Below are 27,531 nucleotides of genomic sequence, written 5' to 3'. Positions count from 1 at the left end.
TATGAAAGTTTCCTCTCTTCATGATGTCACTGCCACTTGACAGTAATATATGTTTAGTGCTGATTTCAAACTGACACACCAGGACCAAATAAATGTATTCAAGAAGGGTCATGTTACTAGCATCTTCTCATCTAAAAGGGCAAAGATAGAAATTGTGTGCAGTCCACATTGTCATTCATGGTTTTGTTTCTTGACACTGAAATTGTGTGACGCAAATATCCACATCCTTTTTAGTCATTCTGATGCATTTGTTTTACTTTCACAGCAGATAGAACAGAAAAGGCAACTGTTGCTTGAAAAGTTTTTTGTTGTCATGTTCCGTTTTGTATAGAAGTTGACGTGCTACCTTTAAAACTTTTGGTATGCTTTTTGTTACAAGGTACTTGTGTGGAAAACTTCTCGTGCCTTTGTATATGGCACAGAAAGACAGACATGCCATGGTGAAGTAGAAAGTGGAAGTAATATTCGAGTAACATAGTTACCAGCTAAATAAATCTGTGAAGGGGACACATTGGGTTTAAATCTATTATTGATATACATACGTAACTAAACTAATTGACCTGATTTACATTCTTGAAATGATTTGAAATATGCAGTTACATTTACGGTTGATCAGCCAGATTAAAGAAGTATATTAGAACCTCACCCGGGGTTAATTATTGTGACTTTATATTATAAGCAGGGCTCTGTTTTTGGGGGTTTTGTATTTTTTCCAGAATTGGGAGGGTCGGTAAAAATTGGACAATATTTTTCAAGCTCAAATTCAGTTGAAAATACAGTTATGCAGAAAACAAGTTCTGTAGTTAGGGTCTTTTTGGGTCCTTTTTTGCAGCACAAGACAGTTTACTATAACAGTTCGTTTTCCTGTAGATATAAAATGCCCTAATTTTTTGCTGATTATTTCAGAAACAGTGTGACAATTGCGGGTATTAGTAAAAAATTGTTTGCCAATTACGATTTGTTTTCCAAATCTATAAAAAATGTTTCGTCATTTATTTTACCAGTCTTCAACGAAGCACTCCTACGTGTGAACAAACCCGCTGCCTGCCAGTGCAAAAGCATTCAACATCACAGCAACCATTTTAAATGCTCAAGGTCCTCGTAAAAGGGTGTCACTAGCGTGGTAGTGCGTCATACAGCGACTCCGATAAGAGATCTTTTTGGTAGCCATGTTGTAGCCTCACGCTTATAAAGCACCCTTTAGAATTTATCCTCATATTCATCTGCCTCATGACAACGAGCATTGAAACAGGTTTAAGATCCCTAGTTGTCCAAAGAAACTCCACTGGAATAGAAGTTTAGCGGTCGGAGGCGAATACCACATGGTGAGCTATGCATTCTAAAGTCTAGCGCATTATTTGAAATAAGAAAACACGCAGCGAAAATTAGGCATCTATAGTACTTTAATTAAACATTTTTATACCCCTGTCACACTGGAAGATTTAATCAGCAGAAAAGGGAATGTAGAGAGGTGCTCGCTGTGACATAATTGACGGAAGCTGGTGACTGTTGGCTTCTGTCATTTATGGAAGATTTAATGCTATTCGAATCGAATAGCGTTCAATGCATCAAATGTCATTCGGCCTCATTTCGGTGCTACACCGTAAAAAATAATGTCATTCGCAAATGATAGCATTGGTGATGAGTGAAGAAAAAATTAGTACTACAATTAAGTGGAAACAGTGGGCATAAAAGGCGTTTTAAATTGTTTTGTAGCATTTTTAAAGTGAGCAGAAACATTTCTGTGCAATATTATAGGTGTAAAATATTTCTGGCCATGCTGCAGCACTTTAGCCATCAAAAGCCAAGCCTAGGTATTAAGTCATCCACAAATATGATAAATGCAAACAAACAATATGGCGGACACAGGTTAGCATGGAGGCACGTGGAGCATGTGGTTGACAGCAAAAAAGGTGAAGCGCTCAGTTACAGCCTTAAGTACTTCCGAGCTAAACGCAGTTAACACCAACAAAGAAGAAACACAGAACGCAAAATCATTGAAGGTCGCAGGCAGGGCTGTGCCTCACATTCGGTCGCTGCCATTGGCTGCTACTGAGGCCGAGAGGAATAGCTATGTCATTGATTAAAAAGTTACAATTAATCCTTGTGTCTAAGAGCAATAACTATGTCATTGATGAATAAACTACAGTTAATCCTCCGGTCTAATTGTCTTCAGGCGTGCCAGGCCAAGCTGAGCCAAGCGGAGAAGCAGCTGCGCGAGGAGAGGCGTGCGTGGGCCAAGGAACGAGAGGTCAACCAGTTGAACGAAGCTCTCGTCTGGGAGCTGAAGCAAGGCATCGCGGCCAAGAACGCCGAGTACATGGTAAGCATGGCAAGGTGGCGTGCTGGCAGATTTGCTGGCAATGGCAGCCAAGGATGGGAAGCTTGCAGCTCGCCCAGTTTCCCTTTCCATGGTGGGAAATTGCTTTGCAAGTGCAGCTTTCTACCCCTTTTTATGCTGGCATGGGACGTAGCCTTCCTGTCCAGTTGCAGTGGAGTGTGGCTTAGAATGCAGACTAGCAGTCATCTTGAAACATCTTGAAACGGCTTGAAACGTCTTAGTTTCGAGAGAAGCTGTAATCTTTCCTAAGTTAGCGTGAGTGCCCATATTTGATATTAGGTTGGGGAGAGAGAGAGAGAAATGCATTTTAATGAGAGGAAAAGGAGGAGAGGTAAGAACCAAGTAGTCTGTGCAAATTGATTAGTGGATGCTGTTGCTGGAACTGATTTCGGGAAGCTGAAGCAGAATTTGGTATGGTCTTTTTGCGCATTGAGGCCCCTTTTGCACGGTTTGTTGCAGTAGATGAGAATATTCTAACCACTGAGCGTCACCGAAAGCAGTGATGGCAACAATATGCAAGAGGTGCTCCACTCGGGCCACTGGTGGAATGGAAATGAGGACAACGTCTGTATGCAGGTTGACAGGAGTAGAAACAGGTGTTTACATGGCAGTGGTCAGAGCGTTTTACAGTTTTAGAAAGTAATTACAAATGTGCTTGCACTTGATTCCTGACACATGTGACCTTTCGCCTGGTGGAATGTGATAACATGTTTTCCCGGTGAATGCTTATTTTTTCACCTTTTTTTTAATAAAAAACAAACCAATGTCGTTCTACAGTACACTTGGCGACAGCTATTCTTGGCAATGAAGGCTACGGGGACGGAGCGTTTGTAACTGTATCATTCTGCCAAATAATTCGGCTGCATGATGATGTGCTTTGCCCAAGGTGGTTTGGCCTGGCCATGTGGTACAGTCGAGCGCGATTTGAATGTGATCACTTCAGGCTTAAGCTAATCAGATTAAACTGCTCTAACACAGTTTATTATCGCAAGAACGCTGCAGTAAATACATGGGCTTAGCTAGCCGAAGGATTCCTCTAACCTGCACTGTCATGCGTATTGCGGACTAAGTCACCGTCACGACAGGAAATATTCCTTAATTCGTTTCAGCCGGAATAAATGTGATAACCTTCAAATCGCGCTCGACTGTACATTGCTCTCTTTGCGGTACTTCCACTCCGTCACTGGTGCGACTGGCGCCATCTGTGGAGGCTCCTTGTAAATAGACGTGCCCGGCTAAATTTTTTCCTTAACCCACTTTGTGTTGCCATCGAAATGAAATTTTTTCACCCTAAATAATATATTCGGGCCTAAAAAAGGACAATTTGTTAGTTTTTCAGTGTATTTTACTAGTGGCCAATTTTTTGCAGAGACGTGCGAAACATCGTATGAAAAGTGATAATTGATATGCCATAGCTTATAAAGTAAACACTCGCAGGATCGTGGAAATAATTCTTGTTTGGAAGGTGCACATTATGCTTGAAATTGCAAAAAAAAAAATTTGATTACAGCTGTTGGCAAAATAGTATGTCAGCACAAAAATGGCGGCCAACATGCTACCCCGCTCACTGTTTCGTGAAATATTATTTGCTACGTTCGATATATGGCGTAAAAAAAAAACAGCTTATGAAGGATGCAAAATTCACCCGAAACAAATAATTCCGAAGCCCAAGCTACGAGTTTGCAATGTACACAATTGTTTACATATCATGTCACAGTTCTAATGTTGGAAGGTGTAGAAATATGTCTTAAATAATGAATATTGATAATATACCATGCTCTAAAAGAAAACTAACAACTGCAAGCTGGGACTACTATATATCATTTGGTAACACGAGGCAGCATGTTTTTTGGCTCTACAGGTTCCAATCTATTGCCAGAAAAACTTTTCGTGTAGTGTAGTTAAGTGCTTTCTTGTGTGTGTTGCGTTTTTGTAAATTGCCATGCATATTGTCAAGAATCCGTCCCAACCCACGTGTTTACATTTATATGCCCGTTTTGCAGAGAGCTCTCAGTGAAAAGGAAGCGAAGTACAGGAAGGAGGCAGAAGTGAAGGAAACTGCAATTTCCAGTTTGAGAAAAATGTTGGACGTGTCTGCCAAGCAGTACGACGCACTCAAGATGGATTTTGACGCGCTCACGGTACGTGCCTCCAGTTCCCTCCTTTCCTGCTGCGTGTTCTTTCGAGCTGTTCTCCCCTCTTTCTTTTCTCTTTTCTTGTTTTGAAAACAATCTTTCCGCTCTTGTTGTCTTGCGCAGGTGAACTACAGGTTGCAGCAGGAAGCCCTGGAAAATGTTCAAGAGCAGCTCAGTGCACAGGAAAGCACCAAGGCTTTGCTGCACAGTGAAATCAAGAGCCTTCAGGAAAGCAGAGCACAGGTGGGAAAGGCAGCGACTGTGTTTTGCTTCTGTTTGTTAATTTTTATTTATTTGTTTGTTTGTACCTCACAGGCCCCGAAGAGCATTGGGTGAGGGGGGCATGTCGAAACAGGAATATGCAGAAGTAATAAACCATAATAACAGTACAGCGGACATGGTACAAGGCAGATACTCGGAAGGAACACGAAGTTCATACAAAACGCAGTTAAAATAACATCAATCATGAAAATAGAAAGAAAAAAAAAAGAGCAACATAAACATGCGAAAAAAAAGGTAACCAGGGGCAACAGGAACAGTGGTAAATCAGAAAACAGTGTTAAGAGCAAATGAAACTGTGGTACGTTTTGAACATTACTAGGACAGTAAATGTATACATAGATCGACAAAAGCATTTGTTGGGCGAGTTGGTGTTTTTGATGATCCATAACTACAGCGCAAACGACAGGACAAAGATGAAGAAGGGACACCACACAGCGCTGACTCACAACTAAAGTTTATTGGATGCCAGAAGGTATAAATACCTCCCTGGCGGCCAGAAAGAATGCAGTCGACACTTACATGCGTGACTGACATAATAGTGTACCAGTCATATGCCGCCAAGCAAATCACATGCGCGAGAATACAATATAAGCAGTGACAGAATACAATATAATCAGTGAGCAAGCACTTGTCAATATTCGCAATCAAGGTATCTTCTTTCTTTTTCTGACAACGCGACAGATGAAGCACTGATGCATTCTTCCGAGAGCCTACTTATTAAGTGAGCTTCAATGATCTCCCTTGCTAACGAGTCACGGTTCTTTTCTAACACTGCACTTTCCTGATAGTTTGGCGCACAGACGTAGGTGTCATCGTCATCTTCATTGCCTTTGCAGTGCCTGCAATGTTTCGCCACGTGGCCAGAGATAGCGACACGGGAGACATTGTACTCATGCTCTCTGAGTCTTTCGTTTAAACATCGGCCGGTTTGGCCGATGTATCGCTTACCACAAGACAGTGGCAGCGAATATATCACCCCTTCCTGGCAAGGCACGAACTGTTTTGCGTGCTTTATCGGGCACTTGCGCGATTCTTTAATCTCTGAATTGACATTCTTAATCAGGCTGGACAGTCGTTTGGGCGCCGAAAAGACGACATCAACGCCTGCATGTTTTCCGATTCTTTTCAGATTGTGCGACACCTTGTGAAGATATGGCACTACAACAATCTTCCTTTTCTTCGTCTCTTTCGTACATTTACTATTTCCTTTTGATTTTAACTTTTCCAGTAGTTTTCCTGCCACGGAAACTAATAATTCAGACGGGTAGCCTGCCTTTGCCAGAGTTTGTAGCATTTTTAGATTTGTTGATGACTACCTTGTGTTTTTAGATTGTGACAACCTCGGTTTCGAGCAGCAATTTCCTGACGTCCTTTCGGTGTTCTCAGAATGCCTCACACCATTGGTTTTAACACACGAAGTACCATTGAATGATTTTATTAGGTTTTTAGATCTTTCGCTTCATTTCAGTCCATCTCATGTTTGTTGGGCTTATGAGCCCCGTGCTGTTAAGCCCATCTTGCCGTTTTCATCAGCTCACTCCAAGCTGGTGAAGAGAGCAATTGTACATACCGTTTTTAGCAACACAGTCAACAAATCCTGTGAACACAGGTTGAAGCATAGCTTCAGCAACCAAGTAGACCGCCTGGCAAAGGCAGGCTACCCGTCTGAATTATTAGTTTCCGTGGCAGGAAAACTACTGGAAAAGTTAAAATCAAAAGGAAATAGTAAATGTACGAAAGAGACGAAGAAAAGGAAGATTGTTGTAGTGCCATATCTTCACAAGGTGTCGCACAATCTGAAAAGAATCGGAAAACATGCAGGCGTTGATGTCGTCTTTTCGGCGCCCAAACGACTGTCCAGCCTGATTAAGAATGTCAATTCAGAGATTAAAGAATCGCGCAAGTGCCCGATAAAGCACGCAAAACAGTTCGTGCCTTGCCAGGAAGGGGTGATATATTCGCTGCCACTGTCTTGTGGTAAGCGATACATCGGCCAAACCGGCCGATGTTTAAACGAAAGACTCAGAGAGCATGAGTACAATGTCTCCCGTGTCGCTATCTCTGGCCACGTGGCGAAACATTGCAGGCACTGCAAAGGCAATGAAGATGACGATGACACCTACGTCTGTGCGCCAAACTATCAGGAAAGTGCAGTGTTAGAAAAGAACCGTGACTCGTTAGCAAGGGAGATCATTGAAGCTCACTTAATAGGTAGGCTCTCGGAAGAATGCATCAGTGCTTCATCTGTCGCGTTGTCAGAAAAAGAAAGAAGATACCTTGATTGCGAATATTGACAAGTGCTTGCTCACTGATTATATTGTATTCTGTCACTGCTTATATTGTATTCTCGCGCATGTGATTTGCTTGGCGGCATATGACTGGTACACTATTATGTCAGTCACGCATGTAAGTGTCGACTGCATTCTTTCTGGCCGCCAGGGAGGTATTTATACCTTCTGGCATCCAATAAACTTTAGTTGTGAGTCAGCGCTGTGTGGTGTCCCTTCTTCATCTTTGTCCTGTCGTTTGCGCTGTAGTTATGGGGTATACATAGATGTTTTTTAAACTCTCTAGGATCAGTGAAAGAGATTGTGTTGTCAGGAAGTTCATTCCAGAGCTTAATTGTGTTAGGTAATGCAGAAGAATTAAATGACAGGGTCTTTCCATATGTTCGCTTGAAGCTGAGTTGATTATGTAAGCATTGTGGAGAGCGGAAAGGTGATTCCAGAGGCAACAGCGAAGGATGGGTGGGAACATATTTATGGAATAAACACAGAAGTGAGATGGAGTGACGAATTTCAATCATCTGTATGTCACTGCTGTGTGCTTTAATCTTTTTTTTTATTGTATTCTTTCCTTTCGGGCTTTCCTTTCGGGCTTTTCTTTCTGCTGTTAGCCTTTGTTGTGTAGCTCGGTACCTGTCTGTGTTTGTTTACTGTGCTGAAGATGTTTAGTGAACCAGTTTTTGTACAAAGACATTTTGGTAACATATTTTGACAAAGATTTCTTCCGGATGGGCTTCATTAAATGGAGAAAGATTTGTGGTGAAGTATTTCTGTTTACGTTGAAGGCACTTTGTGGACAACTTTGGCGAGTTCTTGTTGTTGTTTGTCCGGCATCCGGAGGAAATTGGATTTAAAAATTTTCCCACCACTCGATCCTTACTAGTGATGTCAAGGCTGACGTCGACTCCGTGCTCATTGTTGGGAAGTGAATGGCAGTGTAGGCTAGCCTCTGAGATTCATGCACAAATGTTAGGAAGTGATTGGCAGTGTAGGCTAGCCTCTGAGATTCACGCAAGAAAGATTCAGTCTTGATATACTGCAGCTTGTTTTGCAAGAATGGTTGGTATTGATGATAACTTCATTTCATTATTTTGACATTAGGACCTAGCTGAAACTCACTTTTGAGTGAAAGCACCGTCTTTGCTGTTACTACGGCGTAATTTGTCGATACAGGCCAACTTAGTCTCCCTTTAGGGGTGGTCGAATTAAGAGTGCCATCATTTTATTACCGAATATGCTTTGCCCGTGCAGTGCAGCATGTTCTCAGAAAATGCTCATTTCAGCTGTTGAAATGCAGCAGAACACACACGTGTGCAGTTTGACGCTGGATTAGTTTGATGTGAGGGATAATTTGTAACGTTTTCCTGGCCTGGATATTTTTGGTGCCAGTGATATGTACCACATTTCACAAGTGCCATTGCTCAATTAACTGGTCATGACAATATCAATGTGTGAGTGGTCTGCTCAGAAAGTGCCTGCTTTGCGAAATGATTTTTTGAGTGGTCATGTCTCGCCAGTGATTGTACACTGATACAAGGTTTTGCGCATTATTTGTGTGCAAAATTTTTTTCCACCTTTTGTTAATATTTTTCTCACTGCGAAGGACTTGGATTTAAATGAGATTCTGCCGTAGTCGTTAATTTGTGAAAATAAAACTCAACAGTCTTTAGTTGCTAGCCGTGCTGCTGTGCTTCTTAGAAAAAAATTTTGACATTTGTTTGTAGGAAGACAGTGAACTTCTGGGGGTAGTGTGAGGCACTCACAGTTTTCCTCTTTTTCTTTTCCTCTTCCTAGTTTGCCATGAAAGCCTTGAATGTCATGACGGAAAATGACAGCCTCAAGGAGTCCATTGAAAAATTGTCTCAGAAGCCTGTCGTAAGTGCTGCTGATTGCTCCTTTTCGCTGATAGCTGCCGCAGTGCGAAATTGGTTTAACTGCACGTGGTTCAGATGATCCTCTGGGTCAACTGGAACATTACTGACGAAGGGCTGGGTGGTTGCTGCCATGGCTGTTCATTTACTTGACAGGCATTTCAACCGCAATGATGCCCTCATGAATTACAGTGTAGTTTAGTTTGTCTTCACTAGTTTATACAGTGCTTACTCGCCTAATGAACCCACTTTTTTTTTACAGAAATGGTGACATCAATTTGAGGGGAGGGTTCATTACATGGGAAAAGAAATTTGTACAGATCTTTTTGTGAGAGTCGAAATTTTATATCGTACCTTCCTGTCTTTCCCTCTGTCCAAGCGCCCACTCTGCCGGCTATCCGTCATAAAAAAATGCACGCGGTCAGCAAGTTGCTTTCTTATGTTGCCCGTGTTTGTGTAACTGGTGTTTAGCCATGTTTGTGTAACTGGTGTTTAGCCGTGTTTGTGTAACCGGTGTTTAGCCATGTTTGTGTCAGCGGTGGTTAGCATCATTTCATTCCAAAGGCGCTTGCTGTATCACGGTGGGATTCGACGATTTTCGGATAGCTGATGATGCGGGCCAAGTGTGGTTAGATAAAGCGAACAATTGATGGTATCTTATTTAGTTTGTTTGTTATCATTGCAGAGCTCCTGTCTTTGTGTCTATAACAGCTAAACAATTTCCTTCTTAAGACATTCAATTAATTTTCTGTTTTTATCCGCTATTTAAAATTTTTTCGAGGAAAAGTGGTCTCATGTCTTAAAACAGTGTTTTATCCAGTTCTTTTTGTAGTGTCTGCTATGAAAAACAAGATAATTGTTTCCCAGTAGCATTCCCCTGAATGAAACAGTGTTGTTGTTTGAAAATTTCCCTCTTTCCTTTGCTGCCACGGGGTCCTTTCATTTTCCGTTGGACCAGCTCCTTTAGTGGAGTGGATTAGCATCTGTGGCATCTTGTTTTTGAGAATAAAGGCATGCACCCAGTCATGGTGGTGACCACACTTTTGTAAAATGGGGAAATGCAGAAATATTCGTGCAAAATTCTGGCAGGTACAGAAGAAATCCAGAACCTGCCACTATTAGGCTGTGAAAATGTATAAGCCATTACTCGACAACTTTCTAACTTCCCGGATTTTGTGCGGCATTGCCTCATTTTAGTTCCATATGAAAGGCGCTGTATTGTTATAAGGTGCTGTTCATTCTGTCCGCACGGTTGTCACTCGCCCTGTGGGATGGTTGCTGCTATGCGGTGTTGAAGCAATTTTGCAACTTGGTTTCAGGTGTCTGACAGCAGTGTGGGCACTTTGGATGACGACGAGACATTTGACAATGAGGTAGGCTTTGTGCATGCATGTTTTTTGTTTTTCTCTAATAGAGGCACGAAATTATAGAAATGTCAGAGTAAACGACACCGTTGTGCACTTGATACTTGAATCCGGTATTTTAGTTATCGATAATCTACTGACCTTGTGATGCCGTCTCTAATGAATGACATCATCACAGAATATTTAATGGCATTAGCTCGTGTGACATTTGCATTTGCTTTTCTGAGTGACTGTATTGTCTCGACGACAAGTCGTAGCAGCACGTAAGAAGTGCTTCAGCAGTTTGAAAAGGGAATACATGAAAGACGCCCCTTTTCAGCAACTTGTGGTTGCCTGTGTCGCCATTGATATTTAAGGGATGCTGTTTGTGCCGTCCTCATCGCAGTGCCAGCAATGTCATTTCCCGGGGCATTGCTTTGCAGTAAACATTTGCACCATTGTCTTACTTATTCTTGCAGTCTGCATCGTGCTAGAATGCAAAAATGCTTCAAGCTTTGTTTACTGAGGAACGGATTTGTGGGGAACTTTGAACAGCGAATTGCTGCTGTATTGATTTTCTTCCTGGGTGTTAAAAAAACATGAACTGTGGCGAGATACTTGGAGGCTATGTCTTTTGTAGCCCATTTTGAGTGGTATTTTAAGGGTGCAGTGAAGAGGAATCTGAACTCGTATTTTTAATGCTTGAACTCGATCTACACGTTCGGAACGTTCTTATCAACTGCGAATTATTGCCCTGTGCGGCCAATTTCCCTAATTAAAATTGGATTAACGTTGGGCTCCCACTTTTTTCTTTTAATTCCCCACTATTGGTGGGAGGAGTCGACCAACTTTTCACCCAGTCCTGTGGCGGCTTGCCGCTTTGCCATCGGCGGAGTGATACGTAGTGATTGGCGAAAGCAAAGAGTCCACGCGTATTTTTATTTCCGTGGACCTAATTTGCAGCTGTGTAGTCTCTGACAAGACCTGTTTATTCACAGAAACCTAAGAGAAACAAAATAAAAGCGAAAGCAAAGTCACCACGCGAGTGCCTGAAAGGCACTCCATGCATTGGTCGACTCCTCCCACCGTATGCGGGGAATTAACTCTTTCCCTACCGTGCCCATTGAACATCGTTAGCCCGCTAACGATCATTTCATGCCCCGATTTCAGAACCTTCTGCGTTGCTAATGACCACGCTGCAGATGTAGTTTGTAGGCCAGGAACCAAAGTTTTGTTTCCGATGTAGTTTTCTGTTGTCCCGTGAGGGGGCACTCTCTAACGCGCTGCGAAGAAATGAAGACGCGGACTTGCGCTCATTGCTTGCCATGTTGCCCGCAGATGATACCTTCGCCGCTCGACTTCGGAGCCTTCCGCGTTGCTTACAGGAACGATGCGCGTCGGGCTTGTAGCCGGAGAACTGAAGTTTTGTTTCCGATATAGTTTTTTTTTACCGCTACAAAACGGCATTTTTTGAACGCACTCCGAGGATGCGGTACCATCAAAGTCGCTTGGCAGCCTCCGCATGCGCGACACGCGCTCTAAGACATAGCAAATCTGAGGACTCCGTTTAGTCTGCGAGTGATTTAATCGACGTCCTGTGCAACGAGCCTGAAAGTGTTGCAAGGTGCTGAAGATGATTCAGTTTTCAGATCGGTGATGATGGAAACCAGCCTGAAACACAGGCGGCCGCGCTCCGATGCACAACTATAGGGTTTCCAGTTATTGTTTTGTAGCAACAATACTATTCAAGATAGAAATGTTTTTTTTTTGCAGAGAGTGGCCAATAGAATAACAAACATTTTGCATATTTTAAAAAATTTTTAACATTTTTTCTTTTTAAATACAAGCGTGTTTTTGCAAGTTTTGTTTAATTTATTTCTAAAATCTCGATTTTAGCAAGTAAAATTTTTTGTTGTAACATGGAATATCTTGTTTAAACGTATATTAATAGAAAGCACCTTTATTCAGCTTTGTTTTTGGGTATTGCAATCAATATTGAATGCAATAGTTTTTACAGAAAAAAAAAATGTACTGAAACCTTCAGAAAATGGTCATTTTCCACATGGTAGGGAAAGAGTTAAAGAAAAAGGTGGGAGCCGGACGTTAATCCGATTACAGTAGCCGACGGGTAATTCGGACTCCAATAATTCGGACTTGTAGGATATTTCGGACTTCAGTGAGGCACCGTCAGTCACCCCATAGAAGCGCATACATATTCGCGACGGATATTTCGGACTTTAAAAGTCCGAAAGTTCGATTTTTCGGACTAATTTCAGTCGCCTGCAGGCCAAAATCTGCCATCTTATCGGCTTTTCGCCGGCACAGCAGGCGCCATCTTGGATTGAGGTGGATTGGCTCTGCAGTTGGATTGGCTTGACATGGTTTAGGTGCCCCATTTTTGCCAGTAGAGGTCCCTGCAATTTCTGCCACTTCGAGGTGGCAGTCGGATTGTCATCGCCGTCAACCTGCTTTTGTCGCCAACGCTGACGCGGGTAGCTATCCCTTTGTGCTTTGTCTCATACGTTCGCCATTCGCCGTGTTGTCACACGAGTTTCTCCGACCGCGTCAACCGAGTGGCGCGCCGTCAATCCTTTGGCCGTTTTGTGATTGCGTCCGGCGGTTCCTTGCGTCCGGCGGTTCCTTGCGTCCGGCGGTTCCACCGCTCTGAACGAGCCCTCATTTTTGCGTGTTTGACGAGCGGTGTGGTGCGCACTCGGGCTGTGGACATGGCCCCGCCGGTGCTGCCGGGTCCGTCAAAGAAGCGTGGGAGCTATTCTACCATGACCCTTGAGAAAAAGGCAGCGATCATAAAGCTAGTGCTGAGTGGGCGAACGCAAGCTGACGTGGCCAAGGAGTTCGCACTGTCGAAGCAAACTATTTCGGATTACGTGAAAAATAAGGAGAAGATTTTTTCCGCCTTTGAGGCGTCCCACAGCAGCAGCCAGAAGAACGACAGGAAAGGCGACCACCCCGAATTGGAGAAGGCCTTGCTACTCTGGCTTAAAGCTGCTTTAGCGAAAAACCTTCCAGTGTCGGGCGACACGTTGAAGGAAAAGGCAGAGACCCTGGCCGTGAGAATGAGAATTGAAAAATTCAAGTTCACGGACGGATGGCTCCGCGGTTTCAAGAAGAGACACGGTGTGTCTTTTAAGAAGATGTGCGGGGAGAGCGGAGCCGCCAACCCAGCCACGGTAGCAGACTACCGTCAGACGAAGTTGAAGCCCTTGTTGAGCCAGTACAGCCCGGAGGACACCTTCAACTGTGACGAGACCGGCCTCTTCTTCAAGATGTTGCCTGACCGCACCCTCTCTTTTTCGGGTGACTCCTGTTCAGGGGGCCGCCACAGCAAGGAAAGGATAACAGTAATGGTAGGTGCAAATGCCACTGGCACTGAGAAGCTGCCACTTCTTGTGATAGGCAAATCAAAAAATCCTAGGTGTTTTAAGGGCGCGAAGAACCTTCCCGTGTGGTACTGCAGCAACTCCAAGGCATGGATCACTCATGCTTTGTTTGAAGATTACGTGCGTCGACTCGACCGAAGTTTCGAGCGGCAGGGGCGACAAGTTATTATTTTTGTTGATAACTGTGCGGCTCACGGCACCATCGACAACCTGAAAGCCATTCGGCTCGAATACCTGCCACCAAACACCACCAGCGTGCTCCAACCAATGGACCAGGGGGTGATCAAAAACCTGAAGGTGCATTATCGGACCCGTCTTCTGCGGCGCACAGTCCTTTGTGTTGACAACGGGAAAAAGTACGCCACGGATCTTTTTGCGGCGGTTAGCATGCTGGCTGACGCGTGGAAGGCAGTGAGAGCGGAAACAATTGCTAATTGCTTCAGGCACGCTGGATTCTCCGCCGATGAAGTCGATGACGTAGAAGACTGCAACGATTCTGAGGATTTGACTGCAGACAGTGGCGAAGACCTCATCGTTGACCTTCGCGGGAACGGAATGGACATTCCAACGGGCTCCACGTTCCGCGAGTTTGTTGAAGTGGACGACGGCCTCGATATGTGTGCGGACCTCACGGACGACGAACTTGTACGCCAGGTTCTTCAACCTGAAGACGAGTCGGACTCCGACGACGACTCGGGCGGCCTACCACAGCCATCGCTTGCACAAATTACGAACGCTGTGAACTTGCTGTCCAGCGTGTACAGCGAAACGACAACTTTGGCGCAAATACAAGCGCAAATCGTCGCCAGCAAAAGAAATTTGCCGCAAGGTAAAATCAGCGACTTTTTTAAGCCGATTTCCTCTGAATAAAGTGATTTTTTGTGCTTCACGGATTTTTCGGACTGTTCGATTATTCGGACCATTTTTCGGGTCCCTTCAAGTCCGAAAAAACGGTCGGCGACTGTAATTAGGGAAATCGGCCGCACAGGGCAATAAATCAAAGTTTCTAAGAATGCGGGGAACGTGTAGACCGAGTTCCAGTGGTAAAATGACTAGTTCAGATTCCTCTTCAGTGCTCCTTTAAGGGGGGACGAGGGTCTTAAAACTGACCTTTTTATTTATGGCTAGAATCTTATGAAATTTTGCACACAGATGTGTTTGTCTCTTCTGATTCCAAAAATACAGTCATAATTGAGCTGGTGGTCATAGATCAAAAGTTATCTTAAATTATAGAGTGTAATTAGGTAATTTCTTACGAAGCTTTAAGGAACTTTCTCGTTGCATTTTGTTGCTTTTATTTACATGATTGATAGCCAGCGAATTTCCATACCCAATGACATTCACATTCTTACCTTTTTTGTTTAGCGCACATATAAATAGCAATTTAAAATTAGCTTAACGAGTTGCACTCTCAAATACTGCAACCTTTTAATCTCGACACAGTATATCACGATGACATGTCTTTAGAGAAAAACGAAGAATGTCACCGGGTATGGCAACTCTCCGGCTATCAATTCATGTCAATAAAAGCAACAAAATGCAGTGAGAAAGTTCATTAAAGCTGCATAAGAAATTACCTAAATACATTCTAGACGTTGTAAGGTTTAAGACCACCAGCTCAGTTATGATTACATATTTGGAATCTGAAGAGGAAAACACATCCGTGTGCAAAATTTCACGAGATTCTAGCCATAAATAAAAAGTTAGTTTAGACCCTCGTGCCCCCTTAAGAGGCTGTGCGAATGAGAAAATGGCCTACTCTATAAGCGAGTGCATTGTTGATGCGAATGCGAGTTGTTTGGGCAGGGAAGAATGCACTGTGTCGTCTTCCCAGGTATGATTCTGACTTGGGTGATTGTTGGCGTTGAATGTCACGTCTGTGTGCCTGTTCTCTCTCTCCCAGGTGAACAACAATGTCATCCTCACCGCATCTGCGGCCAGGGAGCTCGAGGACAAGGTGAAGGAGATGATGGCCCGACTGAACGCTGCGGCCGACGAGTACACCCAGTTGTACCGCAAGTTCAAGAGGCAGGAGAAGTTGATGGCACTCTGCCAGTGTGCGGGAAAGGTGGGGTGCTGTCTGAACCCTCTTTGTGCTTGTTTCATGCGCAGTAACCCTGCTGAATGTGTAAAGTTAATGACGTTAACTTTTAAAGCCCAAGGGTGGCCACGGTGGAGAAAGCAGCTCTTGCTGTTTGTGCACGAAATTTAACCATATTTAGTGCACATGTGCAATTTAGTACACATGAAGCATTTGAGAGTGAGAATTTCCAGGCCACAATTGGCAATGCAATAATCTGATTATGCTGTTCTCAGTGTTGGTTCTGCGTCTCGGATGTAATCAGAATGTTGCTGTCTTTATTGGAAGTTCTTGACATTTTTCTGTAACTTTTTTTTTCTTCTGTTTTCTTCTATTTTGCTGTATTGAATTTTACTGTTAATGTACTTACCCCCCCCCCCTCCCCCCCTACAATAATGCCTCTCAGGGCGCTGTAGGTACCTTGAATAAATAAAAATAAATAATTAAACAGACTAATTTTGGAACTGGAAACAGTGGAAGGTGTGTCAGAGTTGGAAGTTACAGAAACTAGAATCCTCACAGTGGCGCCAGAGTTTAACCACTTTCTTAGGCAAGTAATGAGATTTTATTATATGTCACAAGCATCGGTTTTGTAGGAAAAATAAAAAAAAATGAAGGGTGGTTGTGTTCTTTTTCTCGATAGTATAAAAATTTATGCTCGTATCAAAACAGGGGCCACCTTTCTTATTGTTTGATGCCCTCTGTGGTTGATGTTTCATTAAACTCCACACAACTAGTTTTAACACTTATTGTTTTCTTGTTCTGTCGATTGAGATATGGCATTATTTGGCTCTTCGTCTCAAAAACTGAACGCACCCATCATCCCGTGTATCATTCACAGCATTGCTTTGTAGTAACTCTGAAAACATAAGGATGTCTATGTAGCATATTTACTTCATGTTTCCAGAGTGGCTTTCATTTGTTAGATATTGTGATGATTGCTGTCGAACCTGGCGGCAATGAGTCTGGCGAAGTGGTAGGAGATGCAAAAGTAGTGGCTGAGAAGTGCGAGACAGCTGGTTCGACAAATACGGGCATTGCGCAAGACCCTAAAATTTTTAAGATGAAAAAAAAAAAAAATGTAATGCCATTTTTCTTGCCTGTATTATATTTGTGTTGTGCCTGCATTATTTGTTTTAGTCTGAAACATTGAAAAATGTTACTTTTCTGATGCGACCTTGAAGAGATTTCAATCTACCGAAATACTCTTACCACTTTGATCCATGTAACAAAACTTCCTTTCATGTTTTATATTGCTGCAGGTTGACAGCTGAGGTATGCGGGTGGCTAACGCCAGTCAGTCCTATTGAGCTCAAGTGTTTGGTGTCTTGTTTGGGAAGTTGTGGCCTTGTGCTGGCATGGTAGCATTACATTAGCCCCCTGAGAAGTTTTCTTTCCCTCCTTGTCTGCCACCTGTGTGACTGCAGTGCTGCTGCTGTTTGGCCTGTTTCAGAATGATCGGCACCCTGCAGCCCGACTTTCATCATCTAACCCACGTATGCACCTCCTCATCCTTGCTTCTTGTGTACAGTGTTGTGTGCCTCCATTTTTACTAGTTCACAAGTTTGAAAAGTAAAGGCCTACCCACTTGGAGCGATTTTCCTACAAAAAACTGGCAAACGGCCACCAGGTGGCCGTGGCCGTTCACTGTCAATCAAGCCAGGCTAGATACGTTTGGTGGGCGGTCATCGACTCGTCGGAAGCATTGAATGCGGTTTGTCAGTACGGACCAATCAGGGTGCGACCGCGTCCGACTTGCACCCTCCTCTACGTGCCGCTTTACATTTGAGCTACATGGCGGCACATGTTGAAGCATGGCCTCTTGTTTCACCTCGAGTTCGTCGTTGCTGCTATATTGTGCCTCATGTTCATGTCAAAAGAAAGGCGCGTGAAGCTTTCACTTTGTCTGAAGATGCCCGCGCCACAAAATTTCAGCGATGAAACACGCCAAATTTCAGTATTGCCTCTGAATTTTCAGAGCTGTTAGGCTTAGCCAGTGCGCGCTGTTTGAAGTCAGAAAGTGCGAGAGGTTCAGACGGGTTAACATCTTTGGTCCAGAAAGGGGTCACAAACAATAATTTGTCCTCTTTGTTGTTGAATAAATAATGGTAGAACTGTAAATGCAAAGCTGTTCTTTTCAGCATTTTACTGGGTATAATAGAATCTTGCTGTTTCTAGCAGCACTAAAGGCTGGTTCACATGCAAGCGACTGAATGATTGAGCGGCGCGTCACAGCGAAAATTTTCAACTTCTTGGAACCTCACCACTCATCCGTAGCGTTCCATTGCACGGATGCTGGCCTCGGAAAGTCCGTCATCCGAGTTTGCACCATGTTGGTCCGCCTCAAGAGGCTGCCATACAATCCTCTGCTGATGAAACCGAAGCGATGTCAAAATGGTGCACAATTGCTTTGCATGCTAAGTGTGACCTGCACTTACATACCAGGTTCACTGGCTTACCTGGGCCGATAATGTGACTTTGATCTTTCAAGGGATTGGTGCTTTGAAGTGTTTGCCAATTGGCCAAAGCAACAGAAGCAGGTGTGCTGCTTAGCTGTTCTGCAAAGCGCGATTGGGCGAGCTGTGACGGTAATTGGGTGCGTGTCGCCAGCGAAACGTATTTGATTCGGCGATGCTATTCCTTGGGCACTGCAGGCGGTGTTGATGGCCTTGAAGGTCTGCCATTTCTGAGACAGTCGCTCATGGTATCCAAGCAGCTTGTAGTCCATCTCGCAAGTAACTTGCAGTGCTATGAAGGCCACAGTGAACAGCCAATCGTAACGGTGTGCATTGTGTAAATGTGTTCCTCCTGACTGTTCACGCCGTGACTGGTGGCTCCATCACTGGGAAGCAAAGAGCACCAGTGTCCAGCTGCTGAGTGCAGGGGACTCTGCCGGCTCGGCAGACACCGTGGTTATGAATGGTGGAGCACCACTTTGCAGCAAGCCTTTGCAGTGTGTGTTCATTCATGCGGACTTTCTCTGCCATTTTAACCATTGAATGAAACGCTCACTGTGCTTTCAAAACACCATCCTGAACTACCTTTTCAATTGCTGCAATAATTGTTTGCAAAATAGGGCCGCTCTTTTTTTTTTTTAATTCAGGTGTAAATTTTGATACACAAATTAAAAAAAAAAAAAGTAACACCGTATATTTTTTGAAATCCAAAACAGGGTGTGGCTCATGCGTGTATGGGTGCGGCCCTTATACGAGATTATATGGTATTTGTTGTCTTCCTTGGCCCTGACTGAACGAGAGAGCTCTACCTTTCACAGTGCTACAAACTACTTGTGAGATGGACTATAGAAGTCACTGAAGTTGCATAGCAGCTGCGGTCAAAATTAGTGGTCTAAATTCTGATCATTTTTGCTGGTGAGCAAAACTGTAGTCTTTTCTGACCTCTTTTATAATGATGATGATGGTATTAGCATGCAAAAATTTCATTTCTGAGTGCAGTGTGCTCTTAGGTCGAAAAGTGGTTTGTGAAACTGGGGAGCTGTTCAGGTTTTTTAATTCAGAGGTGTTTTTTTTTCATAACTGAGAGGCACAACTGCTTCTGCTGATCTCATTGGGTTCCTCGAAGGGATCGGTCCCTTGAGAGATCAGAGTTGGAATGTGGGCTTTGCATGGTATATATATTAAAATGATAGTTTTCCTGTATCTTGAGCAGTTGATGAAATAAGAAAGAGAAGCAAGAGGAAGATGCTTTCATGAGGGCACCCTTCTTATTTCCTTAGAATTGTTATCATCATTTGAATTGTGCTTTTGATGTGGCAACATTGAAATGGAAGCCTAAAAGGCTAGTTCATGCTGAGCAGAACCTTGACTATTGTTCGGAGAGTGTTTTAAGTTGCGTCTTTCCTAATGGTATGATGAGAAGACAGGGCCGAATATGTAAACACACTCGTGACATGCTTGTGCCCCTGTGGTTTCATTATAGTTATATGTTTATTATATAGTATTATTACATGGCTGTATTATATTATATAGGCAATCAGTGTTTAATCTTGAATGGAGCGAAATGTCAGCACGTCGTATGGAGTGTGCGAAGGCTTTGACAGGGTACGTGTGGTCACTTATGGGTAAGGGGACATGGGTCTTAAAACATTTTTTTTTTATTTACAGACCAAATGCAATGAAACTGCACAGACTTATTCAGTTTTTTCTGCTGATTTCAAATATGCAATTTGTTTATTTCTAGGCCAATTAGTTCCTGAAATATTAATATATATCATGTCATTGTCTGCTCAAACAATAGGAAAAAAATGGGCCACCAGAAATTTAGTTTTAATATGTGGATGGGTACTACAATGTGTGAGGAATGCAACGCTGGAAGCAGTTTTCAGTTTTTGTCCGTGTGGACAAATGGGCTTAATAGTTAGTTTCATGTGTGTCGTGTTTTCTGGCACTATGTCTGGTTAACTCACTTGAAAACTAACTATTAAGCCCATTTGTCCACACGGACAAAAAACTGAAAACTGCTTCCAGCGTTGCATTCCTCACACATTGTAGTATCTACCCACATATTAAAATTAAATTTCTGGTGGCCCATTTTTTTCCTATTGTTTGAGCAGACAATGACATGATATATAATAAGATCTCGGGAACTAATTGGCCTAGAAATAAACAAATTGCTTATTTGAAATCAGCAGAAAAAACTGAATAAGTCTGTGCAGTTTCATTGCATTTGGTCTGTAAATAAAAAAAAATGCTCTAAGACCCATGTCCCCCCTTAAGAATTAATCATGCCTGGCATAGTCATGTGTTATGAAGTTTTAGTTACAAACATTGTGCTGGCATAGCCTTAGAGAGTAAAGCCTGAATCAGTGGGAAAGGAACCATATGCACGTGCTCCTCTGATTAGTGTCTGGTGCTGTCTGTGGGGGAAAAAAAAAATAAAAAAATGGAAAAAAAAGTGGTCGCCATTGGCCTTGCCTGATTTACTCCTAACAACTTTTAAATGTTCATGAAGTTGTCAAATGTCACAGTTTGTTCCAAACCTGACTGCAAAAATTCAGGGGGCACTTTGGCTCTGCAAGGCGAAAGCCTCTTCTAGTGCACTGTTTGGCAATGACTGTGAGACCGTTTGTGCTGTACTGGTGCTTTATTTGACTGTACACTTTGACTACGCATTACAACTACACACTTTGACTGCCGACTTTGACTGCTTCTTTAGCACGACTCTCTCTCTGCTTCGATGAGTTCGGTTGTATCCACGGCTCTGTTTGCAGTAATGAGGTACGTAATGTGGTCACCCACGGACGCCTTTCGCCCCCTGTGGGAGCAGACGACAACTATTTTTTATTAGTTGTTGTCAGCTCCAAAAGGGGGCGTCGGGCATCCGTGGGTGACCTCATTACTTCGAATCCGCGCACTCTGACGTCATCACTATTTCGATCAACTGAAAAAGCATGACACCTCTGCTGGCAACCTTCTGTTGACAACGATGAGGCATTAAAGGCTCTCGTTTAAAAATTCTGGTGCACCACACAGCCGCAGGTTGCCTTCCGGGCCCTTGGCTGGTGCTTCAGTACTGTGAGCTGTGTGCATTTGAATTTTCTTAATGTGCGTATCACCTTCTGGCCCGGTGCACACAAATGTGAGGGGTGTACAGAGAAAAAATTGTCGACACAAAGGCGTAATTGTGCGTGTTCCGACCTGGGAAATAAACCTGTCAGGATAGTTCTGGAAGAACCCAAAACTAGGCCTCGGAATACTTCATTGCGTGAGAATAAGATGTGTGCCTGAAATTCATAAATTGCTAAGTGGGCAATATACTACGCGCTGCTAAAGGTACAGTGCATTTATTCTTCGAAAAGTTTTACTGTGTTTTGACACCGTTCATGTGTAGTCTGAGTGAGGCAGGTGGTTCCTCCTAAACTTTCTTCAATCAGTTTCACCCATGAAAGTGACTGGCGGTTGACTGTGGGTGTCTGTGCTTTCTTCCAGAATTGATGTCCTCGGCTAGGGTGGCTCTGGTCAACCCTGGGACACTTGCACCTAGGAAGGTTTCAGCTAGCGTGCCAGGCATTGCTGAGGTAAGGGCACTGCTAAACCACCCGGGTTTTCTCTCCAGTGCAGCTTAACTGGTTCAGTGTTCAAGCACTGTGTGTGGTGCACATAATGCCTGCATTTGGCTTTGAAGTGGTGCTGACGTTTTCTTGTGTAGTTTTGTCAATTTTTGGCTTCACTTTCTTTTTTTTTGTGCGGCAAAATTTTCACTTAAGTTTAAATGAAACGTTTCTAATCTAACGTTCTCCCTAGTGCTATTTCTAATGCTAGTGCCAATCCTATGTTCCTAACGTGCTGTTTCGTTACAGCCGGGAAAACTTGAAATTCCACTGCCCTTGCTGGGTTTCATAAATTTCAGAGTTGTCTGCGTCTACACTTATATTCCATCTCACAAGTTGTTTGCAGCGCAGTGAAAGGTAGCGCTGTCTCGTCCAATCAGGGCCAAGGGAGACATCAAATAGTCCCTCAAATATATGAGCGGTGTTGTGACTGTTTTTAAGACAGTTATTGCAGGAATTGAAAAGGTAGTTCAGGACAGTGTTTTGAAAGTATGGCGAGCGTTTCATTCACTGGCTAAATTAGCAAGGAAAGACCACGCTAACACAGCACTGCTGAGGCCTGCCGCGGAGTTCATAACCGTAGTGTCTGCCGAGTCTTCTGTGTGCATTAGCTGGGCACTAGTGTTCTTTCCGTCCCAGTGATGGCGCCACCAGTTGTGGGGGTGAGGGGCATGGAGGAACACATTTACATGGAGCGCATCGTTCCGATTGACCCAGGTTGCATGGCCTCCACAGCGCTTCAGATGACTTGTGAGATGGAGTACAGTAGCTGACCGATATTTCGGACTCCAATAATTCAGACTAGCGCGATATTTCGGACTTCGCTGAGAAACCGTCACGCACCTCATAGGAATGTGTACATTTTCACGACCGCTATTTCGGACTTTGTGGAGTCTAAAAGTTCGAATTTTCGGACTAAAATGGGCGCCAACAATATTGTGATGATCGTTTTTCAACCGAAAGTTCGTTATTTCGGCCTAATATAGACGCTAGCGGGCATTGCTGTCACAACCAACCCGTTTGCCGCCACAGCGAAAGGCACCATCTTGGATTTAAACGGAATCAGCTTGGCGGGCACAATCGGACTGGCTTGGATATTTGTTTTCCATTGTTGCTATTCGAGATACTAATAAGATGCTCTCCACTGCCATCGAGATGGCCTACAAAGGGCGCGTGATCGCATGGAAAACAGTATAGTGGGACAGCTGCAGCGTCCGCTGTGGCTTGGACAACGCCCCCCGCAGTGCGCGGAGAGGGGGGAGGGACTTCACTCGGAGGCGCCTGCCTCTGCTCACGTCTTCCCGTGGGTTACCCATGGGTTAGCTCGGTCTTCGCGAACGTCATTGCCCCATGCAAACTGACTGTTCTTGCTTCGTGCAGTGAGTGCATTCGTTTGCAGCATGACCGCGGCCATGTCGCACTATCTGGTATCATGGTGTGATAGGGTGCGGACATGAAGAAAGCACGGCTATGACTGAGATAGTCTAATATTATCGCTTGTAGGCGGAACATGGGGAGCGGTGACTTTCGCGATTTTGAAAGCTGGTTTTTGGCAGAAATCTTTATTTTCTTTAAGTTCATGGATTTTTCGGACTTCGATTATTCGGACCATTTTCCGGGTCCCGCCAAGTCCGAAAAATTGGTCGGCGACTGTATAGTGTGTCTTGCGTCAGAATCCCTCGGCGGCAATCGGAGCGACACTTCTTGCCTTACAGGTGAGGGAGGTGGAAGTCGGGAATCCCCCATCGCCGCTGGTCGACTTGTCGTGGCACTTCCAGCCCAACTTCTCGGACACCTGTCAGGAGTGTCCTCCCACGGTGGGGACTGCCTGCACGGCGGATGCGTCCTGTCACGGCGGCGCCCGTCCCAAGACAACTGCCGCGGCCGCGAACTGTCAGGGAGACATGGTGGTTCCCACGTGCATCAAGTCGCGCAAGGTGGTGGCTGCTCCTGCCGCCTGGCGAAGGACGCGGGCGTCGCCTCTGTCCAGGGGCAGCCGATACGCAGCGCAGTGCAGGCCGGGCTGGAACCTGCCCAGTGCTCCGCCACCCCAGGGGTTCGGCAGGGAAGCATGCTTGAAGGACACGGCTGCCCAGACGGAATTGACAACGACGGCGGACAGCGCGGCACAAGTGGAGGCGGACGCTGCTGCGGCACCCCTGGCAAGGCCTGGTATGGCGCCGATTGGTTGGAATTGTTTCTCCCACTATGTGCGGTTGTCAGTTTTAGTCGTGCTTGGTTAAGGAATACCATATATTGCCGATTATAAGTCGCCTCCGATTATAAGTCGACCCCCCAACTCGCGACCGCGTTTGGGCAAAAAAAGTTAGACTCCGAATTTAGGTCGACGCTGCCGCACCCTGCGGTCCTAGCTCGCCCAAAAAGTTTTTCAGAAGGCCGAGTCATAAAGAAACATTTATTCATTCACGAGACATCTCTGACTCGCCGTCGCTTGTGAGGACACAGTCGTGATAATCATCTTATGAGCCACTGCTGCCGCTGGTTTGTCGATAAGAAGTTTCTATCGTATTAAAACAAATCTTTGGTGTATATCTCAATTAAATTCAAGTTTTTTAAGCAGATCCACTTTTGCGCCTTGTCCGACAACTATTATGGAATTACGAGCGCACGGGGCGAGATATTATCCATGACTCGGTCGAAAGTACTTTTGACCCCGCATATAGGCTGACTTCAAGACTCCGCATATGCGTTGACTCTGATTATAAGTCGACCCCCCAACTTTGGAAGGACATTTAAAGAAAAAAAACTTCGACTTATGCGTGGCAGTATACAGTAACTTGTCAACTTACCTTTAAGCGTGATTAAGTTGCCTCTGAGCAGGAAATGCATTCAAATGGCGCTTGTGCTGGTTTTGACGAGCAGTGAAACTAAAGCCCGTAGTGCGGCAACACTGGTCAATATTGGGCCGTTGTAGAGGCCGTCTAGGTTGCATTAGCGATGTCTGGAGTTGTGCCTGGCATTTGGGAGAGTTGATTGCTGGCTTTGTAGCCCTTCCTTTGACATCGTCTTATTTTTTTTCATTTTGGAATTCCAGGAGAGGCAGAAACTGCTGAGCATGACGGTCACTTTGTAGCCATTGAGATGCCCGAAGCAAGCGGAGAGTCTGCTTTGGCCACTGCTTCCGAGTGAGTGACCTTTTTATTTTTTACCAATGTAAAACATGTACACTCAGGTACGTGAAGGGCCTGATCACTTCATTGTCGACTGAATAATTGGTTCAAATTATTGGTTTCAGTTTGATAGGTTTGATGCGAATTCAGAAAATATCCTGGCCAGAGCATATATGCAGTTGGCAGAAATTGAGCAAGGTGCGTGGTGGTTCTGCAGCAAAGTCTGAAATATTGCAGGGGTCCAAATTATTGGAGTCCGAAAAATCAGTCAGCTGCTATACTGGTTCAAAAATTGCCCCAGAGGGGGTGGCCTGGTTTGCGTCTGACGCTCTGAGCCTTTCAGTTGGAAACTTTTAATGTGCATTTAGCAGTTAGTTGTCATAATGAATGGGATTGCTTATTCAGATTTTTAAGACGTAAGGCATGTTCCTACTTTTACTAGGCGGCTGTAGTGTCACGTTCTTCTTCTTCACAATGCTTGGTCGAGGTTATACTTACTGACAGCCCATACTGTCTGTGGTTGCCTTTTGATGTTTCATAAAGTTGCCATTCTGTGTTGATGACTCGTTTTTTGAGGTGCCGTTTTTTGTTTACATTGAAAACAATTTTTTTTTTCCACCTAAATATTGCAGTCAGAGAGAGTTTGCTAATCTTTTAGCTCAAAATACGAGCAATTAATTTTTTTATAGGGACTTGTAAAATTTCATACAGAGTGTCCTTATTGCTAGAAATAACAACATCAAAATGCCAGGGCTTGTCAGGTAAACACCCATACAAATTAGTGGAATCAGTTTCTGTTTCAAAGATGCACATTACGCTTGAAAGTGCAAAAAAAAACCAAGCAAAGATCTTACTAGTTGCAAAATCTGCCTGCATAGAAATGGCGAGTGACTGGCTACCCTGCACACTGCGCTCACTATATGGCGAAAAACAGCATCCTCTTTGCAATGTGATGGGTGCTAAATTCGGATGAAAAAAAAAGAAATCACTCATCACTGCTAGATGCTGCACGTTCTGAGAAAAAGCTGTGAGTTGGCTTTCTACACAGTTGTGTTCTAATTGCCTTAAAGGGACTATGAGGAGGATTTTTTTTTGTTTCTAAAATCTGATTCCTGGGTCTTTCAGTACTGACTTGCTGTTTGTTTCACAAAAGCGGTAAGCAAAGAAGTCCAGCAAAGTGGCAAAATATGCTATTAATTGCCGAGAAATTTGGAGTTGATGTTGGAATTCTTTTTTCGCACCACTCTAGTTTTAACTAGAGTGGTGGATTGTACTCGGCCTCCCTTTAGGTTGAGGACTCCCAGTTGTTTAAGCATTAGAGAACCCCAGTGGCTTACAAAAGGTGCCGAGGAACCCCATGTGTCTTGGCTTTTGTCCCACCCTGCTTAACATGCATGCAGATGCACGGCCCCTCAAAGAACGCCCGGGTTTGATTGCCACTGACGCGCTGTAGAGTGAAACAGTCCACGGTAAGCAGTTGCAGCATGATCAGTCCCAAAAACAGTTGGTGAAAAGAAAGGACAGCATCAGGGCATGCATGGATTTAGGTACTTGGGAGAGCCCAACAATCGATTCATTGAGTTGAAAGGTTCCTTGGAACGCAGCTTAAGCATTTAAAGCACTTTGTGCATAGTTGTGTACACAGTTTTACACAGTTGTGTACAAAGTGAACTAACAGTTTTTTAGAGAGAAAGCTCTGCGAAGCTGAAGGTCATGTGGCTATGAAATTTGACCTTCAAGTCAGGAGGAGCGGAGGCTTGGCTCCGAGGTCTGCCTCGTGACTCGCCACGCCTTGCCACAGCTGCGCATGCGCTGAGCCGATGGTGCTCGCTCGCCTCGCAACTATTGAATCACGTGACTCGCTGCGCCGCGCCACAGCTGTGTATCCGGAGCTGACGGCACTCTCGCAACTGCCGGAAATTGCGTGACGCGTCGCTCGCTATATACAAGCGTGTGGCGTGTGCTTACCTTCACACACAGCCACAGGTGAGCAATGTGCCTGAACTAGAGCTTCGACAATGTATCTTCGCCTTCAAGCGGAATCTGATGATCTTAACGATATGGAAGGGCGTCAGATTGGATAACCATGCCTAACAGAGCTTTCACTCGTCTCACTAGGTTCAGCCGGGTGAACCACAGCTAATTTTTCTTGGAGTGTCCTGCAGCTACTGGTGATTTCTTTGTTTGAGGTGGATTTAGCATCCTTCTTGTCGCATATAAGGTGGTCTTTTATGGCATACAGCAAACGCAGGCAAAAATATTTCAAGAAACAGTGAGCTGGATAGCGCATGGTCTGCCGTGGTTGTGTAGATGGAGTTTGCCCACTGGTAATAACATCAATTTTATTTATCAAGTTCTAAGCATAATCTTCACCTTCAAAACAGAAAGTGACTCCACAATCCCTCGGGTGCTTACTTGACGAACCCTGGCATTTCGATGCTACTTTTGCAAACAATTCTAGCACTTTGTACGAAATTTTTCGCATTGCTGAGAAAAATTTCTCGCTGGTATATTGCGCTGAAAGACTAAAAATTATCTTTCTTGAGGCCCGAATACACTCTTTAAGGGGAAAAAAGTATTTGTTTTCAATGG

General features: G+C 44.2%; 1 protein-coding gene across 3 annotated transcripts in view; it reads left to right on the top strand.

Moving 5' to 3' along the window:
* LOC149338736 (uncharacterized) overlaps positions 1 to 27,531 on the top strand; it is a 76,123-nt gene that overhangs the window by 42,609 nt on the left and 5,983 nt on the right. For all 3 annotated transcript variants that reach the window (XM_089547739.1, XM_089547737.1, XM_089547738.1), the window contains exons 4-13: positions 2,177 to 2,323; positions 4,345 to 4,482; positions 4,600 to 4,719; positions 8,838 to 8,918; positions 10,234 to 10,287; positions 15,562 to 15,726; positions 17,192 to 17,234; positions 21,687 to 21,775; positions 23,524 to 23,980; positions 24,864 to 24,954. In XM_089547739.1, coding sequence (XP_089403865.1) covers positions 2,177 to 2,323; positions 4,345 to 4,482; positions 4,600 to 4,719; positions 8,838 to 8,918; positions 10,234 to 10,287; positions 15,562 to 15,726; positions 17,192 to 17,234; positions 21,687 to 21,775; positions 23,524 to 23,980; positions 24,864 to 24,954 — 1,385 coding nt within the window. The remainder of the gene's footprint in view (positions 1 to 2,176; positions 2,324 to 4,344; positions 4,483 to 4,599; positions 4,720 to 8,837; positions 8,919 to 10,233; positions 10,288 to 15,561; positions 15,727 to 17,191; positions 17,235 to 21,686; positions 21,776 to 23,523; positions 23,981 to 24,863; positions 24,955 to 27,531) is intronic.

This window comes from Amblyomma mixtum, chromosome 6, assembly GCF_055824585.1.
Source record: "Amblyomma mixtum isolate Tamu chromosome 6, ASM5582458v1, whole genome shotgun sequence".
NCBI lineage: Eukaryota > Metazoa > Arthropoda > Arachnida > Ixodida > Ixodidae > Amblyomma > Amblyomma mixtum.
This window is presented reverse-complemented; position numbering and strand designations above follow the sequence as displayed.